This window comes from Pholcus phalangioides, unplaced genomic scaffold (assembly GCF_987345545.1).
Source record: "Pholcus phalangioides strain wild (caught in Gottingen) unplaced genomic scaffold, Ppha-v1.0 ptg000042l_1, whole genome shotgun sequence".
Taxonomy (NCBI): Eukaryota; Metazoa; Arthropoda; class Arachnida; order Araneae; family Pholcidae; genus Pholcus; species Pholcus phalangioides.
In genome coordinates, this window is record NW_028301628.1 from 17,833,660 (window position 1) to 17,858,548 (window position 24,889).

The following is a 24,889-nucleotide window of genomic DNA, read 5'->3' on the forward strand; positions in this document are numbered from 1 at the left end:
AAAACATGCCATAATCTTAGATCAAGCGCAGGGCCTGTTTCTTGCATGTGTGAACGAGACAAAATCCATGGCCCACAAATTTTCAAAGCCTTAAAATTTACTATTTTTGTATTTTACGCACAACCTACATGCTCCCTCTCCCTGCGTTCGCCTCTGCTTCAAGGACTACATATAGAAGGCCCCAGAAATTCTGTTTTGGGGGATCTCTTCCAATCCGATCTCTTCTTCCCCCCCTGTCGATAGGGAATTACTGTCAATCAAGAAAAAACACCCCGTGGTTTCCCAAGTAAGAATGAAGATAATTTTCATCACTTATAAATTTTGTTATGCTGAATTGTTTACGTATGAATGTAATTCATCAAAACATATTTGTTACATTCTAAGTTGCCCCCCCCCCCGAACTAAATTATGATTTCCAGTAAATTCTTCATTACTCCCTGATTGATAAATTTATGATCAACAGCTGGTGATTTTGCCATATTGTGATCACGTTTATGGTGAAAATTGCCGCTATTCCATATTCTACCATATTTAAGCTCTCGATTTCCCGTAATTTTCTGAATGAAATATGATCACCCAAGTCATGATGAAATAAAAATTCCATTGTGTGAAAATATATCTATTAAAATGAATGATTTGTAGCAGCTCTTTTACTTTTTCGTCCTTCAGGAATTTCAGCAATAATTTTTAGCAAATTCGTCATAAACTGCAGTTTTTGGTGGAAAGTGCTAAACGCAAAACTTTATTATTCAGTTCTTAATTCAATTTTTTTTTTTGAATATCAGAATGTAATCGAAGACGGTATTTCCCATGTAATGTTATTCTCAATATATCTCACGGTACATCTGTACGACCGACCTCGGGGTATACTAAAGTGCAGCGGCACACTATTTGAAAATCTCTCCGATAGACGTTTATTGACTACAATTAGCTAGATGTCCCCGTTTTTGTCTCAATGAAGTCCAGGGCCGCAACTAGGAGGGAGCAGGCGCGTCTAGTTCCCCGGGCGCTGAAACAGAAGGGGACGCCGAATTCACCCGTTAACTGCTTCTTCTACATTACAAGGGGCGCTAAAATGCCGGCTCGACCCGGATGACAAAGTATCTAGTTGTGGCCCTGAGTAAGTTTCTTCAAATTTTGAATTTCTGACTCACAAATTTTTAGATTTACGAAACATACAATTCGTATATTCCGAAAATCGAATACGTCCGAGTATGTATATTATACATACAGCCATATAACTTATACATGCTAACATAGGCTATGCCTGCGCTTGCAGCGAAAAGTTCGGAAATGAAATAGTAACAGCAGCACTTTGATAAACTGAGTGAATCAATTAAAATTTTTAAGCTATAAAAAAGTAAGATTTTTTGCTCTTCCATCAATACATACAAAACTGAATGTGTGTATGTGTGATGAGTAATCATAATAGATAGATTGCAGTGATAGAATAACAAGCAATAACAGTAATCTCTCACTTATGCGTAGGTGCAAGGGAACGAAGAAAAACAGACGCAAAAGTGACAGAGACGTATAAGTTAATAGCATTATTATGCTATATCTTCGACCGGGAGAGCAAAAAAATCGTCTTATAACTGAGAGAAACGTATAAGTGATCGTCACTGTATATCATCAGTGGTCGCATCACCTTCCATTGTCGAAGTGAAGAATGTAAAAGAATTTGGTCACATAAAGCCCGTAACTGTCTTTACGTCGCTTGTCTGTGCACCGGAATAGTAACGCTAGAGCTGTTATCTCATCTATGATACTTCGGTGCTGTATGCGACGGCTCGCGTATTTATCCTGCTCTCCAGATTACAGAACGCCTTTCGATTCCAGAAATTCGGAATTACTGGCGTGTTTGCAGTCAACGCTTGTCTTAGACTACAATATGTGTGACTAACTCGAACCTGAAAGGTTCTCGCCAAGTGTGTTAGCACTTGACTAGCGACTTATGTACTGGCCATAGCTATAGCTCGAAATAAATGTTTAGTTGATTTCAGTCACTTGGAGCCGTTTGCGTATGCCAAAAGTTACGAAATGACCCAGACTCGAATTAATATCGCAACCAATGGTGATAGCCAGAAATTGATCTTCCATTGGATCAATCACCCCGCTAACGATGATCTACAAAGATCTGCTCTTGGTATTCAACTTTTTGATGGCAGCGCATGAATAAAATGCTCTTAATGATGAGAAATAGGCAGGGAAATCGATGTATGAGAATCTAATGATGGTTATTTCTCCTCTCCGAGTATTTCGTTCGCGGCCGAGGTGTAGATCTAACGTTTCAAAATATTCAAATGCCTCCTTCCGACTATTTTTTCGACGATGGTAATTTAAAGTTCGTGCAAAACTTATCAAATATGTGGGTAATTATACCGCCAAGATGTGGAGCAGATCTCGTCTTTCATCAGTGGCAGGAAGTCGAATTACGGATGGAGTCGGAATCAATAAGCATTCTTCGCGATAACAGCTGTTTAAATCAATCGCTCGCTGATACGCTTTTTTCCCCTGACGTTAAGACGCGCTCGCTGCACAAGAAGTCGATCGATGCTCCGAAATTTCGAGCTGTAATCCACAGACGAAAAAAAAGAAACCTCAATCGCAGACTCATGTGCACTTGAACATCATGAAAAGCTGCTTATTCTTTACTTTTCTTTTCCTGTGTCTTGGTGCGCGATTTACTTAGTAAACCGCTCCCCACATCCACAACTCACACACACATCCCGCAACTCTTTACTATGAAGTCCAACAAGAAGCACGAATGGATTTTCGTTCGAACATACTATTAATATTGCTCTTGCATAATATACATACATATTTTCCTAAACTTTTAAATGGTTTTTTTAGCGAATGTCCGTCGGCAATGTGATACCTGTTTCTAATACCACATTCTGCCTCGATTCGAGGTTAAATTATTCGAAACAATCCGTGTACAGCTTAATACGAACTACAAATACGTCTATGATATAATACAGTTCAGCTATTTTAATAAACGGGAGAGGAAAAAAAAAAACCAACGCAAAACTGACGCTGTAAAATTAAACGTAGGGAAGAGAAGAGATTAATAAAGATTTAAAAAAAAGAAGAAACTCACCGTATTCCGTGGCTCGTACGATACCGGCCAAAAGTAATGTAAGTAATCCAGAACGTAGGAACCGGAGCATGCTGAAACGAGTGACGAAGTGTTGCTTCTCTTTCTACAGGAATCACAACACATACACACAAGCACTCTTCTCGGCACTGCCACACACGTTATTAAGTACGTATTCCGCTGGAGCGGATTATTTCATAGTAATCCTGACTTTGAGCATCAGTAAAACAAATCGAAGTCAACAGTAAACACATTAGAAATGAATACGATAAACTCAAGGACTCATTTCGACGACCGCCACCATTCCTGCCGGAGGCGTCTTTTCATTGAAAATGATCGTCGTCGCCTGCGGCCGAAGTGTATTATTAACAAGAGCGTATTATGGTATGAAGTATTATAAGTAGTGAATGCTTGTGGTGGTGTGTTTATCTCTGGCGGCTCGTTCCTCTTAGACCGACCGACCGTCCAAGCGAGCGGCAGTGGTAGTAGTAGAAAGAGGAGCGAAGGAGATTCCACTCTCGGAAACGAGGGGGCATCGCGTGCGATGCAGAGATGCCACCACTGAAAGCCGCTTCTGCTGTTTCTTCTTTCAAAGGCGCTCTTCCACCATATTATTATTGTTATTATTTATGCGTGCACCCTGCAATATTTAATGCTTTTCACTTAAAGACCTTGTGATTATTTTATTTCTGATATTTTTCCTAGAGGGTCAGTCAATTTTATATCAATTACGTTGACGCCATGAAATGATCGAGGGCCGAAAGTTATTGGTTTTCTGATTGATGAGTTTAAATATTCCTCGACACGCATGGCATTCGTCTCGTTGCATTTTTTTAAGTGGCAAAATTAAAAAAAAAACGGGGGAAAAAATCCTTTGATTTATTTTTGTAAGTGCAAGAAGTACTGGCCTCCGCCTCTCTTTCCCCCCCCCCCCCCACGAAGAAGAGTGAGTGGCTGGAGTCGCTCAGATGGATCCTTATCGCGCTGGAGCCCATTTGCAGATCAAACGGATGGTTCTAGCGTCTCATTCTCAATAGAAAATTTCTAGCACACATACATACATACAGTACGAGACATAATTAATTATAAGACACTTTTAAATTCTAGTGAAATCACAAGAAGGAGCAAAGTAAAAAATATCAAAATTTCAAGCTGTTTTATGACGGCAAAAAAAACCTTTATACCAAATATTGGAAATTTAAAAAAAATATTTTCTCGTTATTTCATGGAAAAACAGAAAATGTAGTATGGACAAAATTATAAGACACCTACTGATTTTTGAGGGTAAAAGTAAAATAAAATTCAAACAAATTACATACAAATTTATCCAAATCAATATTTTGTACACTCACCTCTGTTGCTAATCAAAGCAAAAATGTGATTTGGCATGGATTTAACCAAATCAGTGAATTTGTAACAAGAGAAATCATTCCAAGCCTGTGATATGGCGGCTTTTAGATGTTCGATGGTAGAAAATTGCTTTTTATCTGCATATATACTGATAGGATGCCCCACAAGTTTTCCATGGGGTTGAGGGTAAGGGTCAATAGAACATTGACGTTTTCTTGCTTGAACCACTGTTTTGTGTGACCTGACACATGAATTTGGCGCATTATCTTGTTGGAATATGCAATATTCGGACCAAAATTCGGACAAAACATTCGGACCTGGCAGTCGAGTGGTTAGGGAACTAGCTTCTCACTGTGCACAGGTCTGGGTTCGAATCCCGGTTCGGGCATGGATGTCTACTAACCTAACACTAACAAATTCCCAGGACGGATCATGTTGATCCCTTGGGAATACGTGAAGATCACGTTATTACATTATTATTATAAAACTAAATTCTTTATATATATACCAAGTTGCTCCTACAAAGTTCTACTTGGCTTTTTGAATTCATCCTCGAGGGTAGAAAAACTACGTCAGTCTTTCCTTGGGCAGAAAATGCTCCCCAAACCATCACTGAACCACCACCCATTTGACGGCTCCTTAATTACGGCGTTGCAGACCTCAAAACATGCCAATATGAATGGAAACCATCTGGACCATCGAGATTGATTTCTTTTCATTGGAAAACAAAGCAAAATACCACGGATGAGTCCAAGACATGGTACGTTTTGCGAGAGTCAAATGATCCTGTTTGTGTTTCAAAGTTAATGGGGAATTTTTCTTGATTTTCATGAATTTGATGTTACTTGTAGAACTTAAAACTCTAGAAATTGTTCGCTGTGAGTTTTGAAGTTGTAAGGCAGATCTTATATTTCTGGATGACATTTTGCTCATTAATGCGAGAGCACAAATATTGCGCTTTGATGGGGAAGACAAGCATGGGGTGTGCCCTGATCGTTTTTCTACAAAATCGCATTCCACGGTTTAAAAAATTTGTCGGCACATCGAGAACATCTAATTTTATTTGCTATATACATTTTAAAACACCGTTGCCACGCAATAGCAAAATTTCACGAATTTCACTTTTTTTTGCAGCACTGTACCCCGTGGCATTTTGTCTAGTGATGAGGTATTTGTAAAGAGGGAATATTTTTATTAGTTTGTTATCCAGTGACGTAAAAAAATGATTTGCATAAAATAACGCAGTGCCACACTATTGTAAAATGGTGGAAATGAAAATGAGAACTGGCTGTTGCGAAGATTAATTTTTGGAAAGAGAGAAAAATTCAACTGCCTTTGCAGGGAATCGAACCCACGTCCTTCACATTCCCGCAGTTGTTAAAAACCTTCGTATAGTAGCGGAGGGAGACGTCATCCTTGCATAAGTCGCCATCTGGTGGCAGCGTCAGTAGTTGTGAGCTTGGCCTGAGTCTGTTCCGGCCGTCCATGTACGGTCCCGTTCAGTGTACACGAGCTCCAAGGAAAGATTGAAATATTCGTTGCCTTTGTAGTCTATCGCGTTCACCCGGAAAGTGAAAGGACGTGGGTTCGATTCCCTGCAAAGGCAGTTGAATTTTCTCTCTTTCCAAAAGTTCATCTTCGCACCAGCCAGTTGTTAAAAACCTTCGTATAGTTACGTAACGTCGACAAATAGACAGGCTCCCCACGATACGACAATATTTATCAATAATGGTTAAATTTATGATTGCTTCACATAATATTACGTCAGACATGGTATGGGAGAAATACAAAGCACTATTTCTTCAGTGCTATAGGGTTGTAAACCTTTCGAGGTTAATTAAAGAAAGAAAAAAAGTTTTATACATACTTCACACACACACACAAAATCGGTCGTAAGTTGAAGGTCTTCACAGTCAAAACAGAGGGTGAAGGGAGGGTGGGGTTGATCGCTCCCCCCCTAAAAATAATGCATCGGTTTCATAGGTTGGAGGGTGTCCCCCTCCTTTTCATTACACAAATCCTTTATGATCTCCCACCCCCTCCTCCCCGAGTTCGAAAAGAGCCTATATCCGTTTATGATTAACATGCTATGTATAAAATACTGTGCATGAGTAATCCACTAAACTCGTTTGAATTTACTGAGCTTTGATTCCATTTTTTATTAGGCAACGTGCTTTTTCTTTTACAATTATCAATCGTCGTTATTGAATTCTGAAAAAAAAAAAGAAATCGTGGAGACACCCATATTTTATATTGAAATTCACTTTACTTGCGATAAAGTGATTTTTTTTCGCAGAACGAAATTTATGTTTAAGAAAACGTTAACGTAAAACTTGAAAAAGCTGCAGTTTACTAAAAGAATTTCAATGTCGTGAGTTTCGTAGAAGGAATTTTTTACATCTCGAAATGGTTTTTTGTTATATCCTGACCGGTGTATTTTGCGGACCATTTAATGCGTTCAAAACGCATTTCCCCCCTCTCAAACGTCACACGTTCGAATACAAAATACGTATAATTCCTATGTTTCTTAAGCCGAACTTTCCTAGGAGCAGGTTTTCTGCGTCGCGTGCAACGTGGATCGGCCATCGCAACATGCCATCCACTCAACAGTACGAAAAGTGGTACGAATGTTTTCTTGTAGAGGAAAACACGCCTCACGCCAGCGCTTTACGTTGGGCGTGATTGGCCGACTGCTTCTGGAGGAGTCAAATGCGTCGTGCGCCGCGTTTTATCGTCTTCACTTTTATTGTTTTCTTGCTCTCCCTTTCTGTCTTATTTTTTTATTGTGCAAAATGGAAAAAAAAAAAATACATGGATATGGAAACGACAGAATACACATACAGGATGCGCTACAATAGGAACACGCAAAGGAGTAGGGTGATAAAGTTACACGTTTCTACCGACGCGATATGGTCTTATCCGGTTCACGCAGCACAGAAAAACCTGCTCTTAGAAAAACCCGGCTTTAACAACGATAAGTATCCACTATTGTCCGGGGCTGATTCAGAATCTAAACAACTATGTAAGACGAAAAATAAATAAAATTACTTAAACCAAATTATTCGTACTATAATCCTGCTACTTACACATTTTTCTCTTTCTTATTTCATTAATTATTATTATTATTTTTTTAAATGAGCTAAATCATAGTTTCCTAACCTTTTTTGTCCCATTGCCTTCCCCCCTTCAGAAATTTTTTTCTCTCCCATCGCCCCCCAACTCAATCTAACCCATGGGATCCTGTGTTATACCCGTAGTTTCTATCGTCCCCCTGGAACGTCCGCCCACGTTGGGAATCACTGAGCTAAATGGTATTCCATTCGGGTTGCTATGATTTAATTTTAGAAGGTTTTAGGGGAGAGCGGTGTAATGACGAACACTTAAGGAAAATCTCTAATTACTCAATTATTTTTGCTATACGAAAAAATTTGCTATAGGTATATATAGATAGATACCCTGCTTTTAATTACCTACGAAAAAAACCACAAAACATTTGACTTCATGGTTAGAGTTTTCATAGAAAATTTTTTTTGTAAGAGGAACACTATTAGGAATTGCCCGTGGGTCGGGGCAATACCGAGCGGGGGCAGCTAAGTAAGGAATGTAGCTTCCATTATGTACTTTTTTATGAAATTAATTAATTTAATTACTTAAATGACATAATCATCTCTAGAATCAATTGTTCCTGTGAAAATATACAACTAAGGTGAACATAAATATAGTAATTATTTGTAATCGATATGAATAACTTTCATGTTACAAAAATTTAAGTAACATTTACATGTTCTTAAAAAATAACAAAAATAACATCAACAGCAGAGTTGAAACTGTCTAAGAACCTAACGCTGCCTACAGAAATCACAAATGAAATTTTTTTCAATTTCTACACCACTGAACAAAGTGTTCGGAATTACCCCAAACGACACGTCGTGGCAATTTCCTCAATCTAACCTCAAAATGTAGCAAGCAAACTTTTCTTTTTACTTTATAAATAGCTAAATAAACGTAGAATCTAATGATATCAAGCTCACTACTCTAAACGCGTACGTATTTTACTTATCTCTTATCCAAATTAGCACTAATTTACTAATTTGAAAGTTCCGAAAAAACGGTTTTTTTACACACCACACGCAATAACACATCTAGAAAGGCATTCTCCCTCTCAATTAATTTACAGTGGACGCCGTCAGGCTGCAACACTAATCAGACCCCTCCACATCAAACAGTGACCGAGAACGACGCCGTTCGGTATAACCCCACTCTCCCCTACTAGAATTGTTTTCATAGAGTCCCACATGTAAAACATTTTGTGATATCACAATCTCGTGGCGAGCCACTGAAGCTGAAACTAGTTTAGCACTTTCAAAACTGCATTTCTGGACTTGAGTCAGAATTGTTGAGAATGTGACTTACATCACTTTGACTTAAACCCCGTCATATCTACTACTACTAAACCATACATGCATCTCGTCCGCTCTAACGAATTGGTACATGTTTGAATGTGCGTGTATGCGTTATGTGAATCTAACGTGAAGTTTGTATGTGTTAATACTTATGTGTAGTGCTGCCATCTGCCATCAATTTTTCTAACTATGAGTGAAATGTAATGATTGAATAATTGTGTCATCGTAGGCCTTACACTCTCTGTGGTGAGTATTTTTAACAACATATCTGCTGGACGTATCGTTCAAAATTGAAAATATCCTAAATATACACGTAGACCTTGGCACCTATTATTATGCATACAGCTGTTCTCATGAAAAGCGCATCGCGAAGAAAAAACCAGAACATTTCTTTTCTTGATATTCATACAACGACAAAAAATAGTGGTATGCTTTTTTTCCAATAGAAGCTTTCAAAAGGAGACAACAGATTTGAAGTATCGACATTCGATTATAGCGAAAAAAAATTGACTTATTTCATATCTTGACGATAAATAAATGATATGAAAATTCTTCGGGTAATTTGAAACGAATGCCAATCGTCATTCTTTTGAAGGTTTCAAACGTGGACTGATAAAAATTTCTTGTCGAAAGTAGATTTCGATAAGACGACTTCACGACTTGTTTTAAACGTTATCTTTTCCTTAGAAATTCCGCCTAATCGCCTGGGCAATTTCAATGACGAGTCTTCTCGAGCTAATGACGAGCTCTTTCTGGTGCGAAACCGGATGAGAAATGGAGTCATCGAAAGAACACAGACGTCATCGTCGAAGTGGCTAATTCGAAAAGTTTAATGAGTCCGAAAAATTTAACGAACCGGAATCGTACTTATCTGCATGGAGTGGCAATTGCGAGCCTGTCCTGGTCCGAATCCAGAGCAAAAATATAAATTCTGATTAGGAAATTCCGTGAGAGGCTCTCTCGGCTGAAAGTTAGTAACTCGATCATTTGATACATATTAAAGCAAAAATTCAACACCATTGAATTAGGAAAGTTTGTCTCCTTCTGAACCATCAGTGACTAATCGATTTTTGATGACAAGGTAAAACTCATTCGAAAAATGTTATTGCAATTTTTGTACAATCAATCGGATGATTAGAGGTGAAGAGAATAAAATTGCTCTTTTTGGTCGAGATCGTAAATACGTCGAGTGGTCGAAGATCATTTTCATTCATGAAAACTTCATTTTCGCAAGATTTCTGGTGGCATCGGTGTTAATCGAATTCGAAGAGGTTTCAGAAAATGACGACACCGTCTTCACTAGCGATTTCGTCGCTTGAATTTTTCGTTGAATTGTTTGTGGTGCATTTGTGTTAAGTGTAGATGACACTGACTTAATAATACAAAATACATACCATTCGAGTTCCACCACCATTTTTCATTCAATTGTTTTCATTCCGTGATTAGTTATTGTCATTTATTATATTCCAAAAAAGGATCAACATTCGTAAGATGATGACACAAGGTTGACGGGAGACTGCCGTCCGAGTCTTTAACGCTAGACTAGAACGGCGGAAGCAGTCAATTTGATTGCGAAGCTATTTTAACATGGGATTTCACTCAAACGGTTTGTATAAGGGGCAGATGGACGAGCACGGAGGAGCGGGAAAAGTAATAAAATGCCTTTTTTCGACGCAAACCGCAAAATGTCGCAGGCAACCACAAGACGATCGAAGACCAGCGCGTTGGCCCAGCGCTCCATTATGAGATAATTTATTTCTTTCAATGTTCCTTGCGCGTTGAGTGTTCCGTCTATCACAGCGGTTCTCAACCTTTGGAAGCCCGCGGCTCGGTTTCATTTGTTTTTGCAAGTGGAAGGTCCGGTCAAACACACGATTGATGGCGAACGAATGAGAAAAAAGGAAACCACCAATCACTCGCGGCCCGGTATGAATGATGTCAGGGCCCGGCGGTTGAGAAAGACTGGTCTATCACATCCTTAATGTGAACATCAATATTGAGAAAACAGATGTCCTATCACATTTTCCCAGCACCCATTTGTACCATTCGAAGGTATACTTCTGAAGAAGCTAGTTGTCGTACGTTATTTGATTCATTTAGCGTTTCTATGGATTTTGACACTTTTATTGCATTACATTCGCTGAAAAAATATCGCACAGCGAAGATCATCTTCATTTCTCACGCTTTTATCCATCACAATTGACGGACCAAATCATGACGGAAAAACTGTATACACGCAGTTTAAGAAGTTTCAACTTTCAAAGTTTACATTTTAAAGAAAAATAATTTATGTTTATTTTTTCCTATTGCAGTTTATTTTGGTTTTTTTGCTACATGACCACTATATCCGTCGTTCTAACTTTAAGAAAATTTTAGGTTTTGCACTAGAAATGAAATTGTCAAGATTTGATTCTGTTATTGACATACATAACATATCTGAATAGTATCTCGAGAAAAGAGATGTCTATATTACACAAACATAACGTAATGAAATTATAAACATCTGCGAATTCCTATACAATAACTATGAATAGTGCATTAAAATAAAATAAAAACGAATGGATGAATTTGGCAAAACTCAGTATTTTTGAAAACAATTTAATACAATTTAATGGTATTATTTCTTATGAACAAACCATAAGTACCTCTATAGGTACTAGTTGTTTTCAAGCGCTTTTGATAATATTTTTTTACATTATTCTGAAGACAAAAATTTGATTTCTCACAATATAACGGAAAAATAAACAATACAAACAATATAGTCTTAACAGGTAACCACGACAAAAGAAACGAATTCAATTTAAATGTTAATTTTTTAACCAATCACAATTCTAATATCCCGAAAAACATTTTCAAAAATATTATATTGTCTCAACTATCTCGCATGATAACTAACCTCTCTCGTAACTAGCTACACAATACCCGGCACTGCCCGGGTTTTTTTACTGGGAGGATTGGAAAAGTGACAAACTATTATAAAGGCATATAAACTACAGTGGAACTCCGGTTAACGAGCAATTCACATAACGAACAAAAATTTTACGCTTTATTTATTTTCACGTTATCACAACTGAGCTGATGGATTTTTTTTTTGCTTTCACCTACACACGTGCTATGGAATTCAGATAATATCCTCCCCTAAAGTCTCTGGTAAGCGTGCCTCACACGCAAAATTAACACACGTGCGGTGTGAATATTTAAGGTACAAAACTAGATGTAGCATTGTAGACACGCGTATGTGCGCTTGAAGGTATTTTTTAAAATCTGCTTGGAGAAAATTGTGGGCTGATTGAGTTATTGAACGTGGGAAACTATGGGAATCTTAGCCACCTCGGCCACCTCGTTGAGCATTTTGTCTGTTATGGCCTTGTATTTGTGACATTGAAGGGCTAGCTCATGAAAAGGAGCCACTACTCGTCGAAGAGATTGTGTGCTTGGGGAAAGACCTTGGACTGGAGATGCATGAGGATGGCATTCAAGAACTAGTGGTGGAAAAATGTCTAGGAGTTGACGCGCGGCGGGGGTAGATGAAGTGATGAATCTATTTCGCGCGCGCCAGTGAGAGTTTATGGACGGTATCTCATCTGAGTAAGAGAGAAAGAAGTCCCTTCACTTAAAATGAAATTAGAAAGATGTGGGGAATGTGGGAATATTTTATCTGTGCAAAACTCTGCAGAAAATAACCACCTAAATAAAGCTGTAGCAGTGTGCGAGCAATGAATTTGTCCATCTACAGTAAAACTGCAATTTACCCTTTGCCAGAAATCCAAAAAAATGTGATTTGATAAGGTGACTTTCATAGTTGCGTGACTTTCATAGCGCTGAATGAACGTCTTGTTTGAATCCCGATAAGACGCATACGCATAACATTCGATATCGATTTCAAATACCTTATGCGCAATAAAATTACAGCACCCTGGCTAAAAATGACCAAAAACTAATCCATGGGCACCATGGTCCCCACATCCGAGAGCAGAGCCCCTAGGCTAGGATCTTTGGCAGGCCCCTAAGCCAGACTTTTCATGGGCCCTTCTATAATGAATTTATATCATGAAAAAAAAAATTATTATAATTATTCCGGGCCTCGGGGCTGGAGACCTGTCAGCCTCACCTTTGTGGGAGGGGGCATGATGGGCACCATATTCTTGAGAAAGGGGCGCTCTTAAGCAAGGATTTTTGGCAAGTTCAGACTAGTGGGGACCCTTGCATTGATTTTTTTAATGCGGAAGTTTAAAAATGAAGTTAAAAAATTACCAGCCCTGTCAGCCTCGCAATGCCATGGGACCTAGGGGAGGATCTAGAAAGGGCAATGAAGGGGGATCGCCCCTCCCAAGAACCAGAAATGAAAGTCACGCAAAAACAGAATAAGTTTGCAAACAACAGTGAGTCTTAAATCGTCGTAAACGATAGTCCTCCTCTCTCTCTCGTCGTTTAGAGTAATTTGTAAACATTAGCGTATTGATGTTTATTTATTGCGTTATTTATATTATGTGTATTTTATTGTATTATACAGGGTGATTCAGGAAAGATGGGAAAACTTTAAGAGGTGATAGTACACACCAATACAAACAATTGTCATCAAAGAATGCATGGTCTAACGTGAAACGAAAACGCTCTAGCGCGTTTCGAAACGGCCGATCCACAGACGTTGTAAGGGCATTCCTGTTGAAATTTATCGCGAGAAAAAGGACACCATGCATACAAATTTAACCCGAGGACGAAGAAATCGTATTCAAATCTTCGTCACACTGAATAAAAGGCACGGACACCAGTCCTGGGAAGTTATTCCAGCGTGCAACCATTTTAACATATGTAGCGTACGGGATAATGACGCACTTTGGTAATACTGAAGAAGCAGATATGCATTTCATTTACGTAGCTGCAAACGGAAGTACTACAGAGGCAGCACGAATGTACGGTGAGCGTTTTTCCGACAGGCGGTTGCTCAATCCGAAAACATTTGCGCGCTTGCATCGGTAGATGTGCGAAACGTGATCCTTCTTGCTTCCCGGTCTGATGCCGGTCGTACAAAAGCTGCCAGAACAGCACCAACACCAAACATGGCCCTCGCTCTGTCCCTTGCGGGATATAAGCAGTTCACCTTGCGGCTGGGCCATGCTGGAAAAACTCTTCGAGTATCCGGGATCAGCGGGTATCCCCGACTCAAGCCGCAGGATTCACCCCCACCGGGGCCCCACGCCACTCCACTGCTGTCTTTTCTGGCTGGAAGTCCGATAGCTGAAACGAGAACACAAAAAGCATTCATACATACAAAAATCTGCGATAGTACAAACAGACTTAGTGAAGGATAAAGTGAATATTGATATATATGATTCCAGAACAGCAGGTTGGAAGACGAGATTTCCCTAGGTTACATTTGCATCATGGTGTTATTTTTCTCCTGATAAATTTTAACAGGAATGCCGTTTTAACGTTTGCGGAGCGTCCGTTTCGCGCTAGCGCATTTGCGTTTCATGTTAGACCATGCATTCTTGAATTGGAATTGTTTGTATTGGTGCGTACTGTCACCTCTTAAAGTTTTCCCCATGTTTTCTGAACCACCCTGAATTGATTGAATGCCGTTTTTATAAGTTATTTTTATATGAATTATGGAACGAATTATCAGAGTTTCCATTATTTCCTATGGGGAAGTTTGATTCATATAACTAGCTATTCGGATAAGGAACGAATTAAGCTGGTTAACCAAAGTTTCACTGTATTATATACTGAGTGGATAAGAAGTGACAAACCATTATAAAAGCATACGAATGTCTGGAATCATTGCTAGGAACCAAAGTAAACACATTCCGAAAGTGATTGTTGGAGCCCAGGAACCATTGTTGCCCGACAGTTTTTCCGCCCATTTCGGGCATTTGCTCCAATGAACTTTTAAAGTTGCCTGTCGGTCAAGTCGGGTCACGTTTGGTATAGTCAAACCTCTCTTTCTCGGAAAAACTATATCAGGAAAAATGAAAAATTCTTGCATTTACTTTACTAAATCAATGCATTTTTACTTTTCTGTCGCGAAGTGATTTTCGAAAAACTCTCCATCTCTAAAGGAAGCCACGGCGATAGTGAAAAGAGAACTCGGAAATTCCTTTTCTTCCGCATAAATCTGCCTTATTCCCGGAGGTGAAAGAAACTGATGAGAAAGGATTATTCATATTGATGGATTTTGCCAATCATAAGCGGCTTTTATGACTGTCGAGGGAGGATGGGTGGGTAGATGCCATGTGGATGGCTTGTTCAGCATGGCAAAAAGTCAGCCAACAGGGAAATAAAAATTTCTTCAAAAAACTGGGTTTGGAACCAGTCGTCCCAGTGACGTGGTGGTAAGATGCTCTTCTATCACTGTGAAGGTTGCCGTCAAGTCCCAGGTTCGATCGGGGGAAGAATATAGATAAGATACAGTATTTCTCCCAACGAGCTTGCGACCACCACCAATAGACGGTGCCTTCATTTCCAACCTATCTCGTTAACGGCAGTAAATTGTGAATAGCGGTATGGCCGGAGTGTGATGGAGCAGTAATCATCCTTGTAATGAAGGATCAGCTCTGATGGTTTCACTCGAATTTCAACGAATCTCAGAATAATGTTGAACATGAAATTTCAGAACAATAGGGCATTACTATAAACACGTAAAGCTAGAAATTTCATTTTTCGATTTTGTAGAAATGTTCACCAAAATCTTGTGGACACCTTAAATAAAACCGAAATTATTGCTGAATGTATGACCGATTCAGGTGACAAAAATACAGCAGAAGATGCTTCAGAGGAATTAGGAAAAAGTGCTGAACATGCTGTAAAAACGCTTTACCGTTTACTGAAGCAAACTCAGAAGATAAGGCCCGAAATATTTGCAGCTTGTGCTAACAGGGCCGCAACTAGTGGGGGGGGGGGGACAGAGAGAAGCGCAGATTTTTGCTACTTTTGGCGTATTTTTCCTTTCTTACGCAAAAAAAACCAACTATTTCTCAAAAACTCCCTATTTCGAATTTTTTTCAGTCGCGTCAGTTTCGCGATAGAGAGGACCAACAGAGATTCATCGAAGACGTCCTGAAACGATTTTCCATGGAAGAAAACAAACCAGTCAATACGATATAGTCCCCGATCAAGATCTCCCTAGAGACATGTCGCCAAGGAATGAAAAAGATCGCAGCCAGATGAAGAAGATTCCATACAGAGAGCAGTAGGACCCTTGCTATACACGGAACTCGTCCAGACATAAGCTACGCTGCAGGAGTGGTGAGCAGATTCGCCAACGATCCTGGTCAGACTCATTGGTCCGCCCTGAAGCGAATCATGCGTTACTTGAAGGGAACTCTCACCAAGAAGCTCGTGTTCCAGAAAAACGAAGGAGAGCTGTTTGGCTACACCGACTCGAACTGGACTGGAAATAAAGATGACAGAAGTCAACTACGGGCTATATCTTCTGCAATGCTGCCGGAGCCGTGAGCTGGAATTCAGAGAAACAGCAAACGGGCGCTCTCTCTACAACAGACGTGGAGTACATGGTAATAAGCATTTCCGACATACTTGCAGTGCTTTGGACGATCATCTCACAATGCTTGTAAGTGTGGTGCTACGGGCTCGCTATGGCATTACGTCTGCCAATGTCCACTCACATCAGCGTTTCATTTCGGTCAGATGTCACAAAGTCAGATGACGGCATTCAAAAGAAGAATACTAAAAAGTCCGATGAACTTCTCACGCATTCAAAATTTGATTCAATTTTTAGACCGTAACCTATATTTGCTGCACGACAAGAAGGGTGGACTACGGAAGAAGCAGGGTGAATTTCAGCCTTCCAGACCAGTAAAGCTGATACCAGGGAGAATCTACAACTTGTGGCCACATAGGGGTACTGGAAATTCATGAAACTGATACATCATTGAGTGGCGAACTTTATTGGAGAAACTATAAACACTTAACATGTAAACGTGGTGAATCAATGCCACCCATAATCCAGCCGATGTAGCTTCGGGAATGATGAAAATCTCCTAATTGCGCAGGAGAATTAAGATGTAGGATGCTTATGGAACAGGAATGTGTGCCCAGAATGAGCTAAAACACCTGGGTGTCCGAACATGGGGCTGACTTGGACACTTGGACCTGGACCCACCTCCATGTGACGCAAACATGACATCGATTCGTCGTTGTACGGCCTACATGTCTAACTTGTGACATCCAACGAACGCAGACGGACCGCCACCAACGGAACTTTGATTATCGAGTCCAGACGTGCCAAGGACGCTATAATATCAATTTAGATTTCGATTCTTAGATCATGATTTATCATAATTATTCCGTTGATTTATACTCCTGTAATTGGACTTGTTATTCTGTTATACAAATTTATGTATATATATACATACATATACATATTTAATAAAATTCCGGATGCACCCATCTTTCGGGAACGCTTTGATATCTCCTTGAGATGGGAAGTGGGGTGTGTCCGGTCCTTCAATGTTCAATGGTAATAAGCTCAATTGTTCAAGAACTTCTCTGGTTACAGCAACTCAAGACCGAATTGCAAGGTTGCATAAGCAAACGCATGACTCTGTATTGCGACAACACAAGTGCCATCACTTGCCGGCAATCATGTTGTGTTCAGTCGCGTGAAACACATCGACATCGGGTATCATTTTATTCGCTAGATCAGTGAAAGTCATCTGGACATTCAATATATAGACTCTAAAGTCAACCCGGCCGACAGATTCACAAAAACACTTAATGCTGAAAAATTAGGAAATGTTATGCTTATACGGGCTTGAATGAAAAGTGTTGGAATAATATCATTTCCCCCCCCCCCTCTACTTTTACTGTATATACTCTTACTTATTCATGTTCTTTTCCCGTATGCTCAACTTTTCCCTTTTTTGGGGAATTTTTCTTTCCCACAAATTGACTACTACTGTATGATTGTTATTGCTCTTCCTTGTATACATGTTGTTTGTCAGACTAAGGCCTGGATTACACTATAAAAATTCGGTAAAAGTTATTTTATAAAACTTGAATATTGCAACCAATAAGATCACTAGTTGCATTTTCTCGGATGTAACCGATATGCTTATTGGTTGGATTTTTCAAGTTTTATAATAGAGCTTTTGTAAAACTTTTATATTGTAATTCCGGTCTGAAGCTGGGATTACACTATGAAAGTTTCATATGAATGTTTTCATATGAAAGTTCATTTATAAACGTCGAAAAATACAACCAATAACGTAAGCGATTGCATTTGCTAGAATGTTACCAATGCTCTTATTGGTTGTATTTTTAAACGTTTATAAAAGTTTTTATCAAACTTTTACAGTGCAATCACGGCCTAAGACGTGTATTTCGTTTCTCTCTCGTCGTCGTCTCACACTCTCCCGCCCACACTCTTTAAATTTAACGATTTTTCCGTACCAACGGATAAAAATATAATTGAAAAAGTAAGCCTTTGAACGAGACTTTTCTTAATTATTTTTGCGATTCGTTGATATTTCTCTGTCATGAAATAAACTCTTTGGTTATGGAAAACTATTATCTTCGAATAGAGTAATTCGTATCACCAAAATCAGTAGCTTTATTTCTTCTCGCAACGAAAAAAAACATACTTTTTTGAATGCCTGTGGATAAATTGGTTCGTCTCTGTTAGGCACAAAACGTGAACCGGATCAATTCTGAATTTCGAAACGATGAATGAATGTAAATAAAGGAAAAGATGAAGGGAGAGAGAGGATGTCGCTCAAGAAGAACAGCTTCCCAGAAAATTTCGCTTCCATCGAATGATGGGGGAAATAGGGAATCGGTCACAAACACATAAGGACGACGAGGCTGTAAAAAAAACAGAAAAAATATACTCGTACAAAGTAAGTCGAGATGTCAACTTATTTTCCATAATTACGAGAAAAAAATTGCGTTTTAACGTAATTATGTATCGTTCCGTGACAAAACACGTCGTTAATTTCCTGCCAAGAAAATAATTGTGTGTGTGAAGCGGGGGGAGGGGTTGGTATCTCATCACGTTTCTTGACTTATGGCTTCTGACTACTTTGAATTAATTTCTGCAACATGTATTTTCTATTCTTCATGTTACAGTGAGAGAAATGAGCGCTTCCTCTGTTCTTTTTTCTTGCTTACTTTAATTTTTTCTGTTTGGAGGACTTTGTTTTTACACATTTTTCACAGCGTAAATTTGCGTCGAGTTTCACCGCGTTAGAAAAAAAAATTAGAAGGGAAAATGTTCTGTATATATATGGTGTGCCGGAAGAAAAATCTCCGTCTTCGGGGAACGCTGAGGAAAGAATTCGTAATGAACTTCGTAATGAGCCAGTGCGAGAATTTATTGGTACATTTGTACACAGTTGAGTCACATTATCCAGACCACATCCTACTTTTGGTATCGACAGCATGTAGCTAATGAATATCGCAAATTGAAAAAATGTCTAAACAAAAAGAAATGTTCGTAATAATTTCCCGAAGTCAGAATATCAGAAAAAAAAATTTACTGCATTAACTGCTGCTTTCAAAATTGTCTACAAGAATATGTTCTAATTATTCAAAATCCATCATTACACAGTCTGCCATTGACAGTTTTTCTTCCCTGCACATCGATATGCTTTCTTTCTCTACCACGTACCAACTCCAGTCATATAGGCATAGGACAATTTTCCACTTCCACGGGACAAACGTGGCACCCAAATGCATTCCATCCTTCTCACGAAAAGTATTTATAAAATATAAATAATAATACACACACTACGATAAGGTACACCAGTCTCTGACCAGTGAGTGGTAGCCATATCAAATTTGGCCTCCGAGCTGAAAAGTTTGTGCCCTTCTGCTCTGAAGCATGAATTTCTAACTGTTGTTTTGCGGAGCCCTAGATACATATGGAACTCATAATTCACATATTGCATTTGGTACAAAAACAAGTTTCTTATCACGTGTTTGTTGAAAAATCAGCATATTTCAGCTGAAAAAACGCTAAAACCGAAATTTCTTCTCCTCTCTTCAATTGAACCAGAGTATTTAGACAAGAACCTCGTGGTGTCAGAGCGTTCGTCGAGTGTCAATTTAGTCAGGGAACAACCGTATGTCCTCAAGAAGCAAAGGTGATAGAATTGAATGAAAATATTCGCCAGGGCAACACCTCGTTCCTCCTGATCCTCGTTTATCAAGGCCCGCATCGTATTTGTCTCGTTTTGAACGTGCTACAAAAGGTAGGGGAGAAGATTAATTTCCGAAGCTCACACCTGCGAGCTTGAAACATTAATTATGATGTAAGAAACTCCTCGCACTTTGGAGGAGGTAAACGACCGGTAATCAATTGTGAAGCGAAGCTTGTGCTTTTTTCCAAGTCATGACTTTTAGCCCACGATATGCCCTCGTCGACCTTTCATTATATCGTACATTGGTTTAAAAAAAACCGAGTTTTACATCATTTAAGAGGGAAAACTCTCTTGTACAGCTGGAAACGAGACCAAAGATCATCTCTTGAGGATTTGAATTAGTCGTGTTGTTCATGAAAATGCATACATATAAATGTTTGGATCGATGGTGATTGTTTTCTTTTTGTTTTGCATCGCACATGCGCAAACACGTTGTTTCGAGGGAGTCGACGGCTTTCTAGAAATAATCTTTTCCCTTAATAACAACGACAGTTTTGTTATTGTCATTTTGGTCGCAGAAATGTCTCAGATGACTAAAAAATTAAAATTCAAACGGTTCGTAACAATATGCTATAATAATAGTAGAAATCAATGCTTTGTGATAAATACCGAAAAGAAGGAAGAAACATTTCTTAGGCGTAAGAAAGTCATGAAATTGGCGAATTCCCGAAGTCAGTTCGTGAAATGATTAGCCATTTCCCCACTGCACATACCTTAGACATTGGCCATAACATATATGACATTCATGCCCCCCCCCCAAGGGTGGGGCTGACAGGGCTCTAGCCCTGTGGCCCGGGACAGTTACCACCAATTTTTTTGCTTTTCATGCTATAAATTCATCATAGAAAGGGGCTAGTGAAGATCTCAGCTTAGGGGTCCTGCTCCAGAATGTGGGGTCATGATCAAAATTTCTGTATAATACAGCAATTTTCTTTCGGTGCTTATAAGCTTCAAATCATTCGTTTCTCGTGTTTCAATCGACTTCTAAATTGTGGGAAGGGAGAAAAAAGTCAAAGATCAAACTTTTCTTGGATCAACTTACGGATACTGTTCGTTTGCTTGTACATCTGTTTTCCTTAAACCTATTTACCTACGTAAAAGGTGCACGAACATTTGTGATATGGTATGCTATTATTTGTGCTATGGTCAAGTGTTCCGTGCTTTATTGAGTGAGGCCCACATATCTACATTAATATTACTTTATCTCTCGCAACAGACGCAGATCGCTTTCACGGTCGGAGAGCACTCAGGGCGAGACAATTACCGAATGATAATATAGATGGACTGAGAACGAACCAAAACTACCGAGCGTATGGATTTGGTGGCAGATTCAACCAATGGTTATAAATCCACTTTGAGCTTCACAGACAGATGCAGCGGCAACCACGCTGCCCAGAACGCGGAGCATTCGAACAAATGTGTGGGACGAGATTCGACACAGGACAGGGTAAATGAACAATTTCTGACTCTCGGTAGGAACTATTACCTACGCCACTTACTGCAAGAGAAGTCACGATGGGGCATGTCCAGTTCACACAGAAAAAAAAAATTGTGAGCAAAATAAAATTTAGAACAAAAATTATACATGCATTCTGTTGGAATAAATTCATTGCTCACACTAGTGGGAAGAAAGCAGGGGGGAAAAATTGGCAAGTCAACAGTATATTCATTAAAAACTCAACAAGGACTCAAAAATATTATTTTAAAAAAAATTCTTTAATTTTGTTGTACAAGTACTTTATTTATTATTATGTAACTAAGGCTATGAGCATAGTGGGGGCGTTTAATATAGTGATAGTGACAGGAACCGAGAGACACCCAGGCTCTAACGTTTAATATAGCAGAGAGTACCGAATAGAAACTCGCAATTTCTCTCTCTCAGCTTGGTTTTTTAAGTTAAAGAATGCTTTAAAATTTCATAATTATAAAACCATTGCTCAGACAACAGTTTAGAATGATATTCTAAACTTTTTTGATATTCAATATGATTGGTTTTAGATATTCAACAGTGTGTGAATATCGCTATTTTTAAATATAACTACTGAAATATTCCTCATATTTTGGTCGCTTTCCTCCCTACATCTTTTCCCGCGGCACTTGAGCGCGAGGACTTCCTGAAAAATCAATATTTTTTACTAAATTTATGACTAAAAAAATTGAAAAATATCAAGTTTATCAAAGCCCCCCCTCGCTACCGTTTAAATTCGTATTATTAGCATAGGCGGGAAGATAGAAGTGGAAAATCCCCCCCCCCCTCTCGAATAGCTTTAGTTGTATGAATATTTTCATTTTTTTACCCAAGAAACGTAATTATTGGCACACAAAAATCCAGCATAAAATATATTCGGTACGCTTCCAGTATGGTAATATTGCCGGTACTCAGAAAATAAACAAACAAATAAAACTTGCCAATTTTTCCACAGTTGATAATACAGATTTTGATCTGGTGACACTACCGCTTTTTAACAGCGAAAACTAACCCTTCGACGGCCATCCTGAAACTACACACAGGCGAGCAGAGCAGCGAAAACAAAATATCTTGAATTCGTTGCTCTTATCGCTCGCTTGTCGTGGAGTTGCCGCCCTGCTGCTGTGCGCGCCACTATACGCAGGCACATTGGAATCTATGCGTTTGATTTCGCTGCTCGGATCTCTTCTTCTCTCGTTGCTTTGCTCTCCGTCTTAGTATGTTTTCTGCCTAATACAGTGGAACTTCGGTTAACGAGCAATTCGCATATTGAGCAAAAATTTTGAACAAATTTTGACTCGGTTAACGAGTGATGACTCGTATTACAAACAAAAATTTTGCACTTTCTTCGTTTATTTTGACGTTATCACAACTGAGCTGATGATTTTTTGCTTTCTCTCACACGTGTAACGCGGATAATATTCTTCCCTAATGTCTCCGGTAAGCGTGCCTCACTCAGAAAATTAGCACACGTGCGAGTGTGCATATTTTCGATACGAAACTAGATGTAGCCATACGTACATGCGCTTAAAGTTTTTTTTTTCAAATTCTGCTTGGAGGAAACTGTGGGCGGATTTGCATTATTGAACGTGACTTTGAGGGGCTAGCTCATGAAAAGGAGTTACTACTCGTCGAAGAGCTTGGGGCAAGGCCTTGTACTGGAGATGCATGAGGATGGTATTCAAGAACTAGTGGTGGAAAAATGTGTAGGAGTTGACGCGCGGCGTTGGTAGATGAAGTGATGAATCTCTTTCGCACGCACCAGCGAGAGTTTATGGACGGTATCTCATCTGAGTAAGAGAGAAAGAAGTCTCCTCACTTAAAATGAAATTAGAAAGATGTGTAGAATATGTGGGAATCTGTGCAAAACTCTGCAGAAAATAACCACCTAAATAAAGCTGTAGCAGTCTGCGAGCAATGAATCTGTCCATCGAGAGAGAGAGAGCACTGCAATTTACCATTTCTCAGAAATTCTAAAAAGGAGTCAAAAGCAAGTGTCATTGGATAAGGCTCTTTTTGAGTCACGCAAAAAGAATAAGTTTGCAAACAACAGTGAGTGTAAATTGTCATAAACGATAGTTCTCCTGTCTCTCGTCATTTAGAGGCCCTTCAAGTATTTCGTAAGCAAATTTTTAGCTATTTTTGACTCCCTTCCCCCCCCCCCTTGTCAGCAAAATTTCGTCATCAGCTCTGAATCCTAACTTATATCTTCATAAAGGGTGGTTGATGACGTAAGCATTATCCAAACTCCCCCTCCCCCCCTTGTCATCAAAAGTCAGCAAATCGGACCCCCCCCCCTTTTATCGATGATGACGTAATACTTGAACGGCCCCTTAATAGTCAATCATGTTCGTAAATACATTATCGTATTTTATGTATATTTTATTGTATTATATATTATGTATATTTTATTGTATTATATATTATGTATATTTTATTGTATTATATATTATGTATATTTTATTGTATTATATATTATGTATATTTTATTGTATTATATATTATGTATATTTTATTGTATTATATATTATGTATATTTTATTGTATTATATATTATGTATATTTTATTGTATTATATATTATTATATTATCGTGTTTAATTATTGATTGAATGCCGTTTTTATTAGTCATTTTTATGTGAATGAATAAATTGTGGAACGAATTATCCAAATTTCTATTATTTCCTATGGGGAAGTTTGATTCGGATAACGAGTACGTTTGTGGAACGAATTGAGTTCTTTAACCGAAGTTCCACTGTATTTTCAAATCTGTGGTGGGCCAGATAAAACTTCTAAGCGGGCAGCATCTGGTCCGCGGACCGTAGTTTCCACACTCATTACTGGCTTAGACTATGAATCGAACTGACTAGTAAATGATTGTGGATGCTTTCGAGGAATGTCTTCCATTGTGCCGTTTATGGAATGTTTTTTCTTCTCCGAAATCGTAGAGAACGAAATAATGATATCAAGTAAAACGGTAATATAGATCTGTCGTTGGATATTCAGATGCAAAAGGAGCATTCAGCGAGTGAGTGAATTCTGATGATACTTTTGACCGATTCGATTCTTTTGAAATAAATTATACTCTGTCTGTGTATGAAACGTTATATGTCGTGGAAAATATGAACGGATGGTGTGAGGGAGAGTCAGAAGGCGAAAATACATAATTATATCGTCATCGGTGCCGAGAGAAGGAGGTAAATGAGAACCGTTTGGAGAGCTTTTCTTTTTGCTTCGGCATGAATTTAATTTGTTAGCGAAAAAAAATCATTCTGAAATCGGCGATATTCGAGTAAAATGCGAAATCGGACCAAGAAAAGATCAGCGCGAGACTGAATTTTAACGACGGCGAAAAATAATATTACATGAATTACTTTGGAGGCCCGATCTCTTTGCGAAGAGGAATATAATGG

General features: G+C 38.9%; 1 protein-coding gene across 6 annotated transcripts in view; it reads right to left on the minus strand.

Moving 5' to 3' along the window:
- The window catches only part of LOC149064563 (nephrin-like), a 144,973-nt gene extending 141,410 nt beyond the window's left edge, over positions 1-3,563 (minus strand). For all 6 annotated transcript variants that reach the window (XM_089255448.1, XM_089255447.1, XM_089255449.1 and 3 more), the window contains exon 1: positions 3,101-3,563. In XM_089255448.1, the coding sequence (XP_089111574.1) occupies positions 3,101-3,170 (70 nt within the window). In that variant the 5' untranslated portion in view covers positions 3,171-3,563. The remainder of the gene's footprint in view (positions 1-3,100) is intronic.
- Positions 3,564-24,889: the final 21,326 nt, after the last annotated feature.